General features: G+C 45.4%; 1 protein-coding gene across 5 annotated transcripts in view; it reads right to left on the bottom strand.

Annotated features, from left to right (window-relative positions):
• The window catches only part of LOC147603578 (protease Do-like 2, chloroplastic), a 69,416-nt gene extending 53,226 nt beyond the window's left edge, over window positions 1-16,190 (bottom strand). For 2 of the 5 annotated variants that reach the window (XM_086795763.1, XM_086795762.1), the window contains exons 1-3: window positions 15,963-16,190; window positions 14,895-15,185; window positions 14,647-14,694 (exon numbers count right to left, since the gene is read on the bottom strand). Coding sequence is in view for 2 of the 5 variants with exons in the window: in XM_086795761.1 (XP_086651887.1) it covers window positions 14,647-14,694; window positions 14,895-15,185; window positions 15,963-16,136 (513 nt within the window). In the remaining 3 variants the exon portion in view is untranslated. The remainder of the gene's footprint in view (window positions 1-14,646; window positions 14,695-14,894; window positions 15,186-15,962) is intronic. The other 3 variants (XM_086795761.1, XM_086795760.1, XR_015265484.1) reach the window with 2 other exon arrangements.
• Window positions 16,191-17,729: the final 1,539 nt, after the last annotated feature.

Consider the following 17,729-nt stretch of genomic DNA (forward strand, 5'->3'; position numbering starts at 1 on the left):
ATGCCCTACAGCCATATAAAGGCTGTAATCTCCTAGAGATTGCCTGATCTGTGCCCTAGGGTTGTCCTAGGGCCCCTCCATGGCTGGTGGGTTCAGCCTGGATCTTCCTGGCCCTCATGGGGGTGGTTCTACACCATTCCCGTGCCCACACTCAGATCCGGGGTAGCCCTATGGGCTGGCCCCTTGTCCTAAACCTAATCTACTCAATGATCTGGCATCCGGTACCAAACCAGATACACAGAACCACTGACATCATTCTAGAGGGAGACTCACAGCGCGGTCTGGCACTGTTTCATGTGGAGGACAGTGCACACCTGACCTCGGACGACTGAGATGGATCCCTGGCTGACTCGTCCCGGACTGGGCTCACATGGGACCAGTTCACCATCCCAGGTCCTGCACCTTCTGTACAGAAATGTCTACGTGGCATCCAAGTGCGGGATGCACGTGACATTCTTCTACATCAACATCTTCTCACGACAAAAACAAAGACAAGACGGAAGACGGTAACGCCAAGATTGCATATGTTGCTATGTCTTCTACTTCTTCATGTGACACATCACTTGTGGTAATCAAAGATTTGGATACACATACTCCGGATGAGTCGATTGCTGATAGTGGTGCTACCTCTCACATGACGAATAGTTCTTCCTTATTGGAAAACTATAAGTCTCTCTCTTCATCAGTACACATTGGTGATGCTTCGTCTCTCCCTGTGATTGGTATTGGTGATGTTTCTTTTGGAGATGCTATCTTACATGATGTTTTGCATGTGCCTAAGATGTCTGCCAACGTATTTTCTATCTCTAAGGCTACTTCTAAAGGTCTTGGGGTTTACTTTGATGATGAAGTGATTGAAATCATTGATAGACAGTCACTTTCTTGTGTGGCACAGGGTGGTTATCAAAATGTTGGGCTTTATCATATAAGCTCTTTTACAGCACAGTTGCCACCACATGAGTCTCATCTTCATCAATTATTTGCTTCTCCTAAAGCACTTGTTTCTGATGAAGATAGTGATCTATGGCATTTCCACTTTGGCCATGTTCCTCTTGCTACCTTGCAACATCTTGTCTCACATGACATAGTTACAGGTCTACCAAAGCTTCAAAAACCTCGCCATCATATTTGTTCTTCTTGTGCTCAAGGAAAGCAACATCGGGCTTCTTTTCCAGAGGAGGCTACTCATAGAGCCACACGCATACTTGAGCTTATTCATGCTGATCTTGCAAGACCTATGGAAGTACAATCGCTTGGTGGATCCAAGTATTATATGCTTCTTGTGGATGACTTCTCTCACAAATCATGGGTTTATTTCTTACCTAAGAAGTTTGATGCTCTTTCTCAAATTCTGAATCACCTTGGATGTTCATCTACTCCGACACTCATCTACTCAGATTCACAGAGTGCTATTGCTTTAGCCAAAAATCCAGTTATTCGAGGACGATCCAAACACATTGATGTTCATTTTCATTTTGTTCGTGATTGGATTTCTAAAGGTCGCATTCAACTTGAGTATTGTCCTACCAAAGATAATGTTGCTGATTTGTTTACTAAGCCTCTTCCTCGACCTACCTTGGATTATCTTCTTGAGCGCGTTGGCGTTGGTCCTCCCATCTGCACCTGAAGAGGAGGTGTTGGATAGGTGTCATCTCCAGATGGTGTCACGCTAGTGGCACACTCTTTAGCCTCTAGGCATTTTTGGGATTTATAGCATTCATTTCCATTTTTTCCTATTTACACACATTTTTGGGTGGAGGAAAGGGTGGAGGAACTTTCCTATATATATGAGGCATTGTAGTTCATTTCTAATCAAGTTGGCTAGTGGTTCATCGATGAGTTCTTGAGTACATTGTCTCTTCTCTCATCTCTTCTTTCTCACACATACGAGCAAATGAAACTGACTTTAGTGCATCTTTGACATCCCATGTTGCCCACTCACGACATACCACTGTGCACATTAGGCCATGGCACACCCTCACAAGCCTCTCCACCACAATGAACATGTAGGCAAAGCGGGTTTTAGATGGCTTCAAGAGCTCAAGATCAGAATTGGCTCTATACATGCTCAGCACTTTCGGCCTCTTGGTGACAAAGTTCACCATACTAGAGGCTACCAAAAAAATGTTTCTTGCCCAATCCAGCTTTCCCACATTTGAACTGCTAGCTTCTCTCTCCAAAGCTCTGTAGTACGCAAGGCCTCATTTGAGTAACCATCCCACTCACAACCTATGCATGAGATTGCTCTAATTGTTGTCCTCCATCGAGGAGAGGTCACAACAGTCGGCCAGCAGTCGTGAAGGTGAACAGGTCACAACAGTCGGCCACAAAAGTCGGCTATGAAACCTGAGGGTGCACAAGTCACAGCAGTCGTCGGCCAGCAGTCGTAAACACCAAGGTGGACATGTCACAGCAGTTAGGACTCACCCAGCAGTCTTCAGTCAGCGAACCACACAGGCGGCGACAACGAGAGTCGCGTGTCGGGACAAGCCACAGAATCACTCGAAACGTGTGCGGCTGTGAAAGTATAGTGAAACAAACGTGAAGTTGGCGAATATGTGATAAGAGTTATTTTTTGGAAAACATGTTGGATAAAAAATGCATTTCACTAAATGAAATGTTTACGAAATGTTTCAGTCCGTTTCAAATGGTCTGAAACGCATTTCGTTGCTACACAAGTTGGGATTGGTTTCATAGGCCCATATCCTTCATCCTCTATGGAGGAGTGAGAAGCTATATGTGAACAGAGAATTAGAAGATGGATGGACAGCCTACATTAGCAGGCTTGTGGGAGATGACGATGATCTTCTCTTGAAGCTGAGAATGAACGTCTTCTATTCTGTAATCAAAGCTGTGTTTTTGGGTCGTCGACTAGAGAGAGAGAGAGAGAGAGAGAGAGAGAGAGAGAGGAGACTCAGTTGCAGCCAGTTTCTTGGTGGGAGAAATACGGCATTGAGGCACCTCGCTTGGTAAGACTCGGGAATCAAGACTCGGCCCCAATAGTTTGTTATTAGAAATTTAAACCATGATCCTATAATATGAGCACTGAAGATGTAGGTCTTGTTTTCTTTCAGAGACGGATAGCTATGCGAGTTCTCTCGCAAGATTGTAGCTCTGGGCCTTGTGAGGGAAACTGGAGTACATGGGCGGCCCCGCCAAGTCAACCCAAACAAGACAGGCATCACAAAGTGCAAAGAGCTACCCAATATTCCACAGGAGGAGAGGGATGTATACACCATGCTCTACGAGGAAACCACTGCTCCATCTCGCGGCACACGATCTCAGGCATGAGCTTTAGCTGGTGCGAGTACTTCGCATGCACCTCCACTTGATGAGGATGCATGTAATATGCGGAAGCTTCGGAGAAAGATCGGTAACTTCAAAACTCAGAATTCAGCACTCTTTTCGCAACGGAAATTAACGCACAAACTTGAAAGGAGAATTGCCGAAAATAGAGAGAGAGATGGAGAGATGGAGAGGACACAGTATTGGGTCCCAATTACCCTCTGTAGGGCCCCCACCACGGATGGTGTATTTGCTTTATTAGAATGATGAGAAATCTGAAAGAAAATACAGCAATCTTGGACCTTTTCTTGGCTGGGAATACCCTGCCCTTGACCTGAATCCTTCACCCCTTTGCGTTAGCGAGCCCTTGGCTGTCTTGGCCCCTTGGATTGCTTGAGCACTTGGTGAATGATGAGATGAATCCTTGGGATTATGGCCTCCATTATTATACTTCTCATCATGAGCAGTCAGCTGGTTTACTATACCTCCACGACTGGATTTAATAATATAAAATGCTGAAAATTGCCTTGCTTTCACACTGGACTGTCCTGGCTGCCCCTGTGGGCTGCTGTCCAGTCCAGCGCAGGCTGCTGGGCAGCGCCTGGGCACTGGCCGCCTGCAGTCCTAGGCTGCCCTATGGCTAGCCAACTGGCTGGGCTGGCCCAAGAGCCAGTTGGCTGCTTGGCCAAGCCCTCTTGGGCTGGCCGACGGCTTGCCCAGCCCCTCCTTGGGCTGGCCGACAACCTGCCCAGCCCTTCCTTGGGCTAGTGGGCATGTCCTGGGACTGCTCGGCCCCATTTTTGGGTGGCCCATAGCCTTCCCTGTGTCCACAACTGCTGCATACCTACATCTACACAGCTGTCTGATATATGGTGGCAGACCAAACATACAGAACAACTGACATCATTCCAGAGGGAGACTCACAGCGCGGACTGGCACTGTTTCATGTGCAGGACAGTGCACACCTGACCTTGGACTACTGAGATTGATCCCTGGCTGACTCGTCCCGGACTGGGCTCACATGGGACCAGTTCACCATCCCAGGTCCTGCACCTTCTGTACAGAAATGTCTACGTGGCATCCAAGTGCGGGATGCACGTGACATCCCCTTCTGCGTAACTTGACGGAAGCTGCATAGCCTCCAAATAATCCGTCAATAACGCCGGATAGTCTTCGAAGAACTCTTTGTCGAGCCATACCGCTTCATGAGTTCCTCGGTCCTGAAACTTTGTGAGGAACTGTCGTAGTCTTCAGCCTGAGCCATGCTTGAAACGGTGCAGAAGGATCTGTTCTGGAACCATTACTTCTGCTTCATCCACAATGTCTGGTTCCGCTTCGTCTTTGACCTCTGAAGGGGATGGACCTGCATATGGCTTTACTCTTCTCTTGGAAAGAAGAAGACCATAAAATGCTTCAACTGCGATAACCCAAGAACATGGAAGTGAAAGAAGGCAGGCAACGGGTTACGGATGAGAAGAATGGTGCTTTGAAGCCGTCAAAGGAGGCAAGAGAATCTTAAATCAAGGCATTAACCATTCTGTTATGCATCAATTGACCCAATCTTGCTAGATATGGTATGAATCGTGTAAGAGAATCTCGAATCAAGGCATTAACCCTTCCATCATGCATAAACTCCATCATGAAGCTTGGTAATGGCAAGATTATCAATATAATAATCCCAAATTTCCATCAAGTAACAAGAAAGTGATCAATGCTTCTTCAATGTTTCAAGATGATATAATGCAAGAAGAACCTCCACATTCTTGATGAGATGAAGCTTAATAAGCATGTAAGCAGCACATTCTTGATGCTAGAGGATGATTCAAGGCAAATTTGTGAAATTTTCTTCCAATCAAGAGATATGGTAAGATTTATACGAAGTTTCGAGATCGAGGTACCCACGAAGCCGTTTGGCTAGACGAGGAGTTCTTTCTGTTAGAAGTCATCTCCTGTCTTTCTGTAGACACCAGGGCCTTTGTTGTGGGTGTGCCCGTCCTTGTAAGTGTTTTCTCATTTTTCCTCTCCCCCCGTATTTTTTCCCCATTTTTCCCTATTTTTCTGTGGCTTGGGTGGCAGCCCCGTGGTGGAAGGAGGACCTCTGAAGCTGGCCGACTGCATTTGGACATGCTGCTGCTAGCTGTTTGTGTTGCTTCTGGTCCACGACCTCCCACATAAGCTGGCTGACACCCCTGCTGCTGGCCTACTGGTGATGAAGGCTGGTCGTGGAGTTTGTGGTCCTATCCGCTGCCCTACAGCAGGCCGACTGCTGTTTGGGGGCCATATAAAATGCCCCCACAGCCCCTTGTCACACTTGTATCATTACGGGATCTTCTTTGTGTATATAGAGCAGAGTTACACGCCTCTCTCTCTCTCTCTCTCTTGTGCTGTTATTTTCTGCATTGCGTTTGCTCTCGTGTTCCCAAATCTGGTCATCATCTCCGCTGCGTATTCTGACATGGTATCAGAGCCATAGGCTCTTGATAGTTCTTGGGATTTGTGTGAGCAAGAGGGGGACTGTTGTGTTGCTGATTGGTAGACTGTACGGGACTGTTTGGGAAGAGGAGAAGCAAGAGGAAGGCGGGCTGATGTGTTGGACAGCCACTTGTTGCAAGTGTAAGTTCTTCTTTGTTCCCACCAACCCACCCTTTTTAAGAGTACATCCCCGCAATGGCAGATCTGTTAGAGATGGCCGAGAGGCATGTGAAGATCCCTACACTCCCCACGTTCCCGGTGGACCGTCAGTTGGACGGGAACAACTACGGCATATGGAAGGTTATGATGGAATCTGTTCTGGAGTCTTACGACCTCGCTGATTTCGTTGTTGGGGTTCCACGGCCGGAAGTAGAGGAAGGGGAGTTACGTCGATCCGAAAGGACCGGGAGGGACAAGCACAGATAAGGGATCGTGTCAACGCCAGGGTCCGTTCGTTTATCTTCCTCAACTCCACACCGCAGGTAATCAATCATGTAAAGCATATGACGTTGGCCAGAGGTATATGGCAACATTTGGCTTCTCTTTACAACAGGGTATCACCCATGATGAGGATTTCCTTGGAAGTACAGATGCGGGTTATGAGCCCTGCAAAGTCGTTGACAATGCGGGAGCATATTAACAAGCTGCAGGCTCTTCAGCAGGAAGTTCTTCAGGCTGGGAAGGAGATATCATCAGAGGACATGGCCATAACGTTGTTGTCCCATTTGCCCTCTCAGTACTCAGCATTTTACTCGTCTTTGATTACCAGTGGCAGGCTCAGCACCATCACGTGGGAGGAGCTTGTGCCCATGGTCTTGGACCAGGAGAGGAACGATTCACGAACCCTCCTCAGGGTGGAGATTCGGAGGCCTTAACTGGCCAACGGTCAAAAGGCCGTAACACGGGCAAAGGAAAGGCTTCATCGGAGAAGTCTTCTCAGAAGAAGTCCGTTATTGACCACGAGAAACTAAAGGCAAAGAGGACCTATAATGATTGTGGTGAGAAAGGCCACTATTGGAGACAGTGTCCCAAGCAGAAGACCGAGAAGGGTGAAGATTCCTCAGCAACAATCATGAAGACTCCGGCTTTTGTGCACCTAGAGGTAATGGACACCGATGTTTTATTTTCTTCAGGCAAGGAGGAGGTTGGAGGATTCTTCACGACCGATACTCGCGAGTGGATTCTAGACAGTGGTGCTTCCAAGCACATGACTCCTTCCCGTTCAGATTTACAGGATCTCTGCAGGTATTCTGGTCACATTCTTACTGGGGATACATCCACTATCCCAGTTCACAGTGAGGGCAGGATGGAGATAGTTCCCGATGGCAGAGGGGGGAAGCATTCCTCCCAGGTGTTGTATGTTCCGTCACTTGGTTTTCATCTGTTGTCAGTGCATCAGGTTTGCAAGACTGGCGTACGGGTGGAGTTTGATGAGCATTTTGTTGCTCTCCGGGACAAAGCAACAGGCCAGGTGGTTTGGGAAGGCGGAGTGGAGAATGGAGTTTACAAGCTTTCAGCACTCTCTCTCCCAGGTCCTCAGGTTTGTGATGAGTGGCAGTCTGGGAATGGCCACTTAAGTGTGGATACGCTGCAGGTGCAGGCTTTCTGGGACCAAGTGGTGGATAGCTTGCCAGTTGATAGCAGCAGTTGGCAGGAACTTTCCAGTACTGATGTTGGTAGTTCTTGTGTTCGTCAGTCGGAGGAAACTGAACAGGTAACTTATGCTCTAATGTCTCGTAGTATTCGGGACAAAGAAACTCCTGTAGATGAGGATGTTCTTTCCACGGGGACCTTTCGGAAAGCCAGGCAGGTGGCAATTGACCAGTACTGATGTTGGTAGTTCTTGTGTTCGTCAGTCGGAGGAAACTGAACAGGTAACTTATGCTCTGATGTCTCGTAGTATTCGGGACAAAGAAACTCCTGTAGATGAGGATGTTCTTTCCACGAGGACCTTTCGGAAAGCCAGGCAGGTGACAGTTGATTACTTGCAGAAGGAGGTGCATTCTCCAGGCTTTGTGGTTCCGGATTCAGAGGGGGTGGTTGACAGGTTTCAGAAGGCCTTGCGTGGTTTCAGCAGGTTTCCAGGACTAGGCTTTGCACCGTAATAGGTGTTGATCCTTGTGAGCAATGTGATGCCTCTTCGACTCGGAAGTAGAATGGTTCATTGATCTGGTTGATGGACACCAGATTGGACGGGAGCTTCCTGATGAGGCAGTTGAGCTCATGGTTGCAGATGACTCTTTGGGAGGCAGGATTGCGTATCCTGTGGTTTCTGCGGCATGTGAAGGATCATGGACTCTTTTACACACGAGGGGGATTGATGATGGAGTCCGACTCCACGGATGGAGTGACTCAGTTTGGGGAAGAGATCCAGACACGAGGAGATCTACTTCAGGCCCAGGAGCAGTTTTATGGAGCAGTAAGAGGCAGTCATCTTTTGCCTTGTCGTCGACAGAGGCAGAGTACTGGGCTGCTTGTGATGCCGCTTGTGAGGTGGTAAGGTTGCAGAGGTTGCATTGCAGGATTAGGCTTCCACTAGAGGAACCCATGGTCGACCATTGCAAAAGCCTTCAGATATATCTAGCATTCATCAGAATTTATCTAGTATTATTCCCATAATTTACATCATTTATATATTTTTGCCAAGACAGATGCAATCGGCCAGCCCTTCAACCAACCGACCAGCATCTAGAGATCATATAAATAGTTGAGCTTTGCATCATCATCAGCCTTGAAGCACTCAAATGTTTGGAACCTTCAGCACAAGGAGCATAAGCGATTGCAGAATTCAACACATCAGACTTCAGTGTTTTTCTCATCAGCATCTAGGAGCATCAACGCTTAAGCAATTCAGCCCTCCCTTCAGTAAAACGCAGCATCTACAGCATTCAACCTTCAGTCCCCTTTGCATTTTCAGCATTCCTACAGTTTTCAGCACCCTCATATGCATCGTTTTGCTACAGCCACTTGGTGAAGGTAAAACTCAGCATTCATACATAGTCTAGAACAGTCCCAATCAGCCCCTTCTCTCAGCCTCAAATTTTCAGCCTTCCTACATCCATTGCGAAGAGTGTATAGACTCGAGATTGGACATCATTGGTGCTTCTACAGCCGTGTACAGTTCAGCCCGACTCTTGGTCTTCCTAGATCTTGTGTTTGGCTTATCATCAGTCCACCGTCAGTCTCTTCAAAGAAATAAAGCAAATACTATTCCGGTAACGGGATAGGGGGCCCTTCAGTGGATAATTCGCGACCCCATACGGTGTACAGTTTCCATCTCTCTCTCTCAAATCTCTTAAAGTTTGAAGTCTTAAAGTGGATTGCTAAACTCGCGAAACTCAAGATACAGAAGACGGTGTGAGCATTTGTGTGACAGGATCCTCAAATTACGAATACTTCCGCTGCATGTTGCACAGATCCCATACAGCTACCTACTCTAGAAGATGAGGACTCTGGATCACGGAGGGTGTCTGCAGATACTAAGCCAGTTAAATACTATGGAGGAGAGCTTTTGGAGCTAGGAGCTTTTGGAGCTAGGATCATGCCACCGTCTCCTCATCTAGCACAGGATGGAGAGATGGCCACAATCAGGACTTACATGCTTTCCACACGGAGGTGGAAGTAGCTCAGTGGATCACATCCTAGGCTCTGAGGAGACAACTCAGCTCATACATGATTTCTCAGTACCCCCCATACCCATCGGAGTTGATCGCAAATACTTATCTTTCACCATGATAGCCACTCCCACCTGAGCACCCACCTCCACCCATCACACCACTGTCCACTTCACTCATGATTGTGATCACATATACCAGGATACCCTTTACCATGGTCTACTTGACATGGATCCCGCGGCACCTCTGGAGATACTCACATCAAAATTGACTGATCTACTCCACTCCTCTGACATTGCCAGTTTCCCTCATAACACCCATACCCCCTCTAAAGCTAAAGTAGGGATGATGCCCCAGAATGGTTGTTGGTACGACGACGAGTGTCGTGAGACTCGTGCTCGCCTCAAACGACAAAAAGAACTAGGGGAGGTCTCTGAGCATGAAGCTCAAAGATTAAACCAAGCTCTGACTCGTCGGAAGAGGAGGAAACATGAAATTAAACAATATTGGGATTTGTACCAACTATTCTTGAGCATTAACTCGAAAGAGGCTCGGAGGCAGTTTCATGAGCCACGACCACCCACACCCATCACTGATCCGACCACTTGGCATGATTATACAAAGTCCCTCTACCATGTACAAAATCAGCCCCCGTTATCCTCCACCCAATCCTCGACCCACCACCTCTACTTTTTTCACTTCGAGTATGGTAGAGAAAGCTCTTAAGAGGCTACATCATGGGAGATCTGCAGATCATACAGGGATACGAGGTGAGCACTTCTCTTATGCCTCTACCACCATAGCTCCTTTCCTTGCACATCTCTTCAACAGGGCACTTGTAGAGGGCTTCCCACACACATGGAGCATGAATATCATACCCCCCATTCACAAATCAGGTGACGACTCTCCATACTTTACACTCTCCCGAGAGGAGAGGAATAGAGTTCTAAGACAAGATTTGATCTAGATGCACACCAGGAAGACTTAGTCAGGTCCCCTTTCCACCAAGATGCAGTACTACAGAAATCATTTCCTTAGATTCATAGAGGATGGATTTGTCAGACGCTCAAGCTATAAGGATGTACACGTCTCACGCTATGAGGGTGACTATTGGTCAGAACACAGTTTCCTCTCACAGTCTGGAGATTTGAGGGAGAGCAGCACGGACCCCTAGAGAGGACAGAGTATGCAGATTATGCCACAGAGAGGTAGAGACACAGGAGCATTACATATGCAGATGCCTTGTATATTATGAGATCAGAGGGAGATACCATTGCTTGTTCAGAGAGGGTTTTGGCCCACTTAGCCGGGTGATGGAGTATCCTGATTAGAGATGCGTAGACCTTTTCCTCCTTGAGCTACACCGACATAGAGAGAGGCTTCTACAGGTGCAGAGCCAGAGATCCCAACCACAGATCACCAACTTCTTCAGGCCTATCAGTGAGCCACATCCCCCTCCCCCTGTATCATCTACCTCCCGACGAGGGCTCACACTACAAAGAGACTCAAAGATCAGAGCTGCCAGGAGACTGCGACTACCCGAACACAGACCACCACTACTCCATTAGGCCCAATCTGCCCAAATCCAAGCACGATATTGCAAAGCTATCGAGGAGAGAGTCTAGAGGCTACACCAGGGCACAACAGATGTGAGAGTCCTCCTCGCCCCATGCCCCATGCCCCATGTATGATGTACTACACCCCACCATCTCCACTGGGTGGAATTAGTAGTATACCACCTATCATGACTGTACATCTATAGCATGCTAGATAGTGACTGCATAGTGAGCTGCATATGACTAGGATTAGCTTTTCATTCAGTTTTTCTTTCCATGATACTCAGGACATGGACTTGTTGTATACAGATTTGTCTCATAGAACAATCTGGCCTTCCGTAGACATTAATATCTTTTCTTTTCTTTCTTTCTTTTCTCTCCCTCTCTTCTATATGCGTTTTGCATCAGCATGTTCCAAGATGGTGTTTAGGGCTGAAAGAAGACTCCCAGAGCTTCCGCATGTGACAAATTTGATGAAGTTTCTTTGGTAATAAAAGAGAATAATTCTGGAGATATCTTGGCCAAGGAAGGAGGGCTATACAAGCTCACATCCTTTTTTTACAAAAACCAAGGATAAAAGAAAGCCGGTAGTGGCATGAGAGGTATGGCCACCTAAGTTATTATTCTGCTTTAATGGTTTCACGGCCTGCCCAAGGTCGGAGTACTTGAAGAAGTTTTCTAGGCTTGTATGCAAGGCAAGCAAAACCGGGATGCAAAGGAGGCCACCTTTAGAGCCAAGAAACCCCTGGTGTTGGTTCACATATGTGAACCAATGAAAACTATCACCATTTGGTCCCTTCACCAGTCTTGATCAGTGTTTTGGGGCAAGCCCACACACAAAACAGAATCAAGGTGAGAATAGGGATTTTCCACAAAAGAAAGCTGAAGCATTCACTAGCAAAGATTGGCCTGAAAGATGGTAGCACAGCATGAGCAACATGGAAATTTAATCATTAAAGTGACATATACGGTTTATTAAAGCTGGCTAGACATATTATTATTATTGGGCATAAACAAGTGGACAAAAGGAGGCGCCTAGCTCCAGCTTGGGGAGGAAAAGCATAAAAACAGATATTTTGGCAACCAAGCCACTTATGTCAAAAAAGGGAAAAGCATAGAAAAAATAGAGCTGGTCGACTCCTTGAAAAGCATGAGGAGGGGCTATTGTTGTGGCATCTAGCGCATGAGAGCACAGGAGGAAGAAGCTGATCGACTCTCTCTCTCTCTGTCTCTTCTGTGCGCTGGCCGTACACAACAGCAGGCAGCTGATTTATATTCTCTCTTCTGTGCGCCGGCTGTACACAACGGCAGACAACAGATTTATTCTCTCTTGTTTTGGTTTTTGTTTTGGGTTGGTCCACTATATCAGAGATGCTCCTAGACTGGCTGCACACAAAAAACAGTAGAATAGCAACAGCTCATTGACTCTAAGCAAAAGGTGGTTGCTAACCTTGTGTTATAACTGCTTATCACCTCCAACATCTGGCCCACTGCTGGCTGTATTGACACCGAGCAGCATAGTAGCCGTACCCACGCGTCTTTGGACAGCTAAAGGAATTGGAATTGTTTGTAACTTGACATTGGATTGAGATCTGGGCAAGAGCTTTGCTAATGCTTTGTGGAATATCTGGTGCTTTATGCACCCGCACCTTGAGTTCTTGTAAAAGCTTCTCTTTAATAAAGAAGTTCCTATTGGGGGCCGGCCATTCTAGCTCAGTGCGGTGTTTTTATATTATTGTGGCTTCCGCATGTGTTTCATACTCTGTTTGGTATTTGAAGTGTTTGTCTATTGTTCCAAGGACTATGGACTATATTTTTGGCACATCTTTGCTCGAGGATTTATACATATACGATGGTTTGATGCATCTATATGGTTATCACTGGTTCAGTAATTCTTGGGCTTTATATACAACTCTACGGCTTCCCTTTACTAGGATGGAGTATCTTTTAGCTCCCTTTATTTGGAATGCAATGGATTTATGGAATTCATGGATCAAGGATTTTTCTATGGATTTCTATTGGCAGCGGAAATGCCTGTAAAAAACTCTGTCGCGCAGACATGCTCATGGAGAACTGAGATCTCTATGGATGTGATTCATTCTTATCTCATTTGAACTCATCTAAAGAGTTGGTGACTCTAGTGATTGAGTGAGTGAGAAGAGTTGGTGACTCTGATTAATGAGAGTTGGTGACTCTAATTACTCACTGGCTGAACTCATGGAAGGGTTGGTGACCCTAGTGAGTATGTCAACTCATGCAAGGGTTGGTGACCCTAGTGAGTGACTAAAGGTTGGTGACCTTGTGAACTCATGTAAGAGTTGGTGACTCTAGTGGGTTGGTATCCAACTCATGGAAGGGTTGACGATTCTAGTGAGTGAAGTCTCATGGAAAGGGGAAACTCTAGCGAGCATATTTGACTTCATTGAAGGGTTGTTGCCCTAGTGAAGACATGAACATGTGAAGCATGTTTGGCTTGGGCATGCATATGGATCATAGGAGTGGTGCTCTTATGCAGACCAATGGCATGGCAAGATATTGTGGCTATGTATTTTGCTTCTTTTCTTTTTGCAGGTACTCAAAGCTACTTATGGATTTATGAATATTTTGGACACATTTGGCTCTTGTGCCTGTGTCTGGTTATTATCAGAGTTGTTGACTCAGAATATAAATAAAGTTCGTTTCTCAATACGGTTGGCTCTTGTGCACATATTTGACTTTGGATCCTTGATCTCGACTTATGGATTTGATGCTTGGATTATGTAATTACAGATTGGCAATGGATCTACTATACTGGGAAGACTATTCCACTGGTATCAGGCTTTTACACTTGCAGACAATTGTTTTACAAGACGGAGGGGATGTCACCATTTGGTCCCTTCACCAATCTTGATCAATGTTTTGGGGGGCAAGCCCCCACACACAACAGAACCAAGGTGAGAATGGCGATTTTCCACAGAAGAAAGCTAAAGCATTCACTGGCAAAGATTGGCCTGAAAGAATGTTACACAGCATGAGCAACATGGGAATTTAATCATTAAAGTGACTGATAAGGTTTATAAATCAGTGTGTTCACACATTATTAAAGTTGGTTACACATAGTATTATTATTGGGCATGAACAAGTGAACAGAAGGAGGCACCTAGCTCCAACTTGGGGAGCAAGTTGGGAAAAAGAATAAAAACGTATATTTTTGGCAGCCAAGCCACTTATGGCAAAAAGGGTAAAAACACAGCAAAAATAGAGCTGGTTCAGTCCTTATTGTTGTGGCATCTGGCACATGAGAGCGCAGGAGGAAGAAGCTGATCGACTCTCTCTCTCTCTCTCTCTCTCTCTCTCTCCCCTGTGCGCTGGCCGTACATGGTAGCAGACAGCAGATTTATTCTCTCTTGTTTTGGCTTTTGTTTTTGGGCTGGTCGACTGCATCAGAGATGCTTTCGACTGGCTGCACACAGAAAACAGCAGCATAGCAGCAGCCGATTGACTCTATGCAGAAGGTGGTTGCCAGGCTTGTGTTACAACTGCTTATCGCCTCCAACACCTAGCCGACTGCTGGCTGTACTGACAGCACCGTACCCACACGTCTTTGGACAGCTATTAGAATTGTTTGTAACTTGACACTGGATTGAAATGAGGTTTAGGCTCATTAATGGGGACTCTAAGAGGGTGGAGACTCAAAAAATAGGAGATTTTTCTTTGAATTAAGGGTAATTCAATCTCACCTTTACAACAGCCTTCAACAGTGACGTATCCTTAAGATTATCCATATCCTGCAAAGTCAATTAGTTGTACATTAATACAGGGAATCATGTACGGTGTACACCATAATATGTAGACATATTGCATCAATAATGAAGAAAACATGATGCTTTTATGTACATCTTTTTATGAAAAGGCACATCATGTGCACCATGTTATTCCTTGCATAGAGGTGCCTTGACCCAAAAAAAAAATGGCAGGAAGGTCTTACAGCATCATCATCTGTGCCATAAAAAAAACTGTTTTCATCCATGGACAGCATCTGTTTGAATGAATTGAGAAGGTCTTCCTTGATGTCCCGAGTTGCCTTAGTGCCTTCAATGCCGAGAAAGCTGTCATCCTGCCCTAAGCATCTGCACACATGCCTCCATTGTGAGCTTGAGAGAGACCAAAATGAGTTGGTTAACTGGGCCCTCTCTACACCAGATGAATGAACTCGATTGGAGCAAGAAGTGAAGGAGTCTCCACTGTAATTTTGTGTTGCTGCAGCCTCTAGATCTCCCTGATTATCACAAATTTTCAGCTGATTAGAAGATAATCACATAAAAACAAATGGAGCCATCAAAGCATCAGCAGCAGCTCTATATATCAAGTTAAAGAACGATTCATTATGTATTACTTAACAAAGAGATTATACAGATTAAGCATAGCAAATCTGTTTACTATTTTACCATTACTTCTCATCCTCCCCTACAACAATCAAGTGAAGAACATCTGCATTTGGGTCGGGGTATCTGGAGCAGTCTTTTCTTTATGGACGGACATGTCAATTAGAGGAAGATCATGAAAATATAGATGACATCTGAAAGGTCTCTAAAACGTAGCACCCCACTTCACTCCTATTAGTGGGTCTTTGGCTACATCCATACAGAAACCATTGAATCTGCCAAGATTACTCAAGTCCAACAGATAGTTTTTCATGTATTTTTTGATCCACTCACAGAGAGTTTTCTTCCCCAGTCAGGAGGGCAACAGAAAGACCTGCTTATCTTACTGTAGTGGTGAAGACATGGAAACGTTAATTTGAACTGATGGATATTGAGAAGCACAGCTCACTTCCATCCAGTTCTTCTTGTTTCTTGTAGGAATTTGCGGTCTTGAAAAGCTTTGCTGCTTGCAATGAAGGTGCCAGCCATTAACTTTGAAGAAGAAATGGGAAATGCCATGCTGTTTGCTATGCAAACAAATATGAATACTGGGTGTAGTGTGTGTGTGTGTGTGTGTGTGTGTGTGTGTGTGTGTGTGAGAGAGAGAGAGAGAGAGAGAGAGAGAGACTTACAGGAGGGAGGGGGCGGTGCCATTTTTTTGGGGCGCCACGCGGCCGGGCGCCCTGGTTGCAGCACGCAGAGGTAGTGCAGGCAGGGGAGAAGGTAGCAATGGAGGACGATAGGAGGGCCAGGCAGGCGGAGGCTGTGGAGGAGAGGCAATGAGCAGGTTCCGCCACGATGGCCATTGCTGCGTGCCCTAGCTGCTGCTTCGGTGCTCAGCTAGCTCCGTTGTTGTTCGTGAGTTTTCAGGATAAACCAAGTAATATTTAAAATGCACTCTCTCTCTCTCTCTCTCTCTCTCTCTCCCCCCCCCCCCCTCTCTTCTGTGGCTCTCTCTCTCAAACCATAGATCCACCTGAGTTCGAATCCAACTCTGGTCTAATAACCCTTCAAGGGTTTTTTAAAATATAGGCTTTTACCACTTAAAAACAATTCTTCTTCTTCCAGTGGAACAAAATCCTCTTCCCTTTGGAGATGCCCCCAATGGTGAGGAATATGTGAGTCGTTCGGACCACAACCATGTCGTAGAAGAATCCTCTTATTCACACAAGGAAAAAACCTATCATCCATTGAATTCAAAAAGGAATAGAAATTCATGGTTACAATTGGTGCAAGCCCAATCATTTGGATTTGAGATGATGAAAAATAGTCCATGATACTAAAGTTAAATCATCAAGCAAAGTCAGGATGGTGGGATCAATTTTCATACCATTAAGCTATACTATTGCAATGGCACTGACTTCGGGTCAACTCTTTCGCCAACTTTTGACATGAAATATTGTTACTACATAGATAATTCTTTTTATGATAAAGAAAAAGATAAATTTTGAAAAAAAATATCAAGCTATCATGTGGAGCTAGATATTGGGGACCGTAGAGCACACAGCTACCAAAAACCTAACCATGTTAACATTGGAATCCATAACATTTCCAACGCAACATCCAACCAATCATCACGAAAAAAGTATTAAATTTGGAGTGTTTACGGATGGGAAAGTCGGAGTAGCTGTTGTGGGAGATCACATGAACCCATAATAGTAATTGCAATAAATAAAATATTGAAAATAAATCTAGCAAACAAGATACTCAATACACAATATTGAGTCCAATCTGTCCCCACACAAGAGTGAGCCATGCTTCCTCTTGGTGTACTTAAATATATTTCATGGGTAGCCTTTTGGGGCTCAAAAATAGTATGCTTGTTTACATGTATATATTTTATCATATTTTTGAGGCATAATAATCGTAGAAAAATATGCTTGAATTAATGTGTGCAGAAATCAACTTAATGGAATGTGCAAATGTGCGCAAGGTTATTTCATGAGTTGTTTTTATCGGCCACGTGCCAAATGTTTGTATAAATTATGTATACACGCTTGTGCATAGCGTTGCTATATTCCTAGCACATATGCTAGAAGAGTTTTGATTATTTACACTTAGTGTGTGAACAAGCTCTAAGTGTTTGAGCTATTTCTGTAAAAAGAAAGCTTGTAGAGCAAGCTTGGGCTAAAATAGTCATGTAACCTATTATACTATAAAAATACTCAAGCGAGGATGCTTTCGGCACATGCTTGGGGGGCAGTTGGGACCCAACACTATTACAGGCGGGTTGATTTTTGACATTTTTTCGAAGGATTTGAACATTTAAAAAAACCCTGAAAGCGTCGATATGCACGTTGATATAGAACCGTCGATATGCGCATCGATATACACATCGATGTGTGCGTCGATATACACATTGATATAGAACCGTGTGTACACGTCGATGTGTGCGTCGA

The sequence above is a fragment of the Cibotium barometz genome, chromosome 63 (genome assembly GCF_041138505.1).
Source record: "Cibotium barometz isolate CiBa-2024 chromosome 63, ASM4113850v1, whole genome shotgun sequence".
Taxonomy (NCBI): Eukaryota; Viridiplantae; Streptophyta; class Polypodiopsida; order Cyatheales; family Cibotiaceae; genus Cibotium; species Cibotium barometz.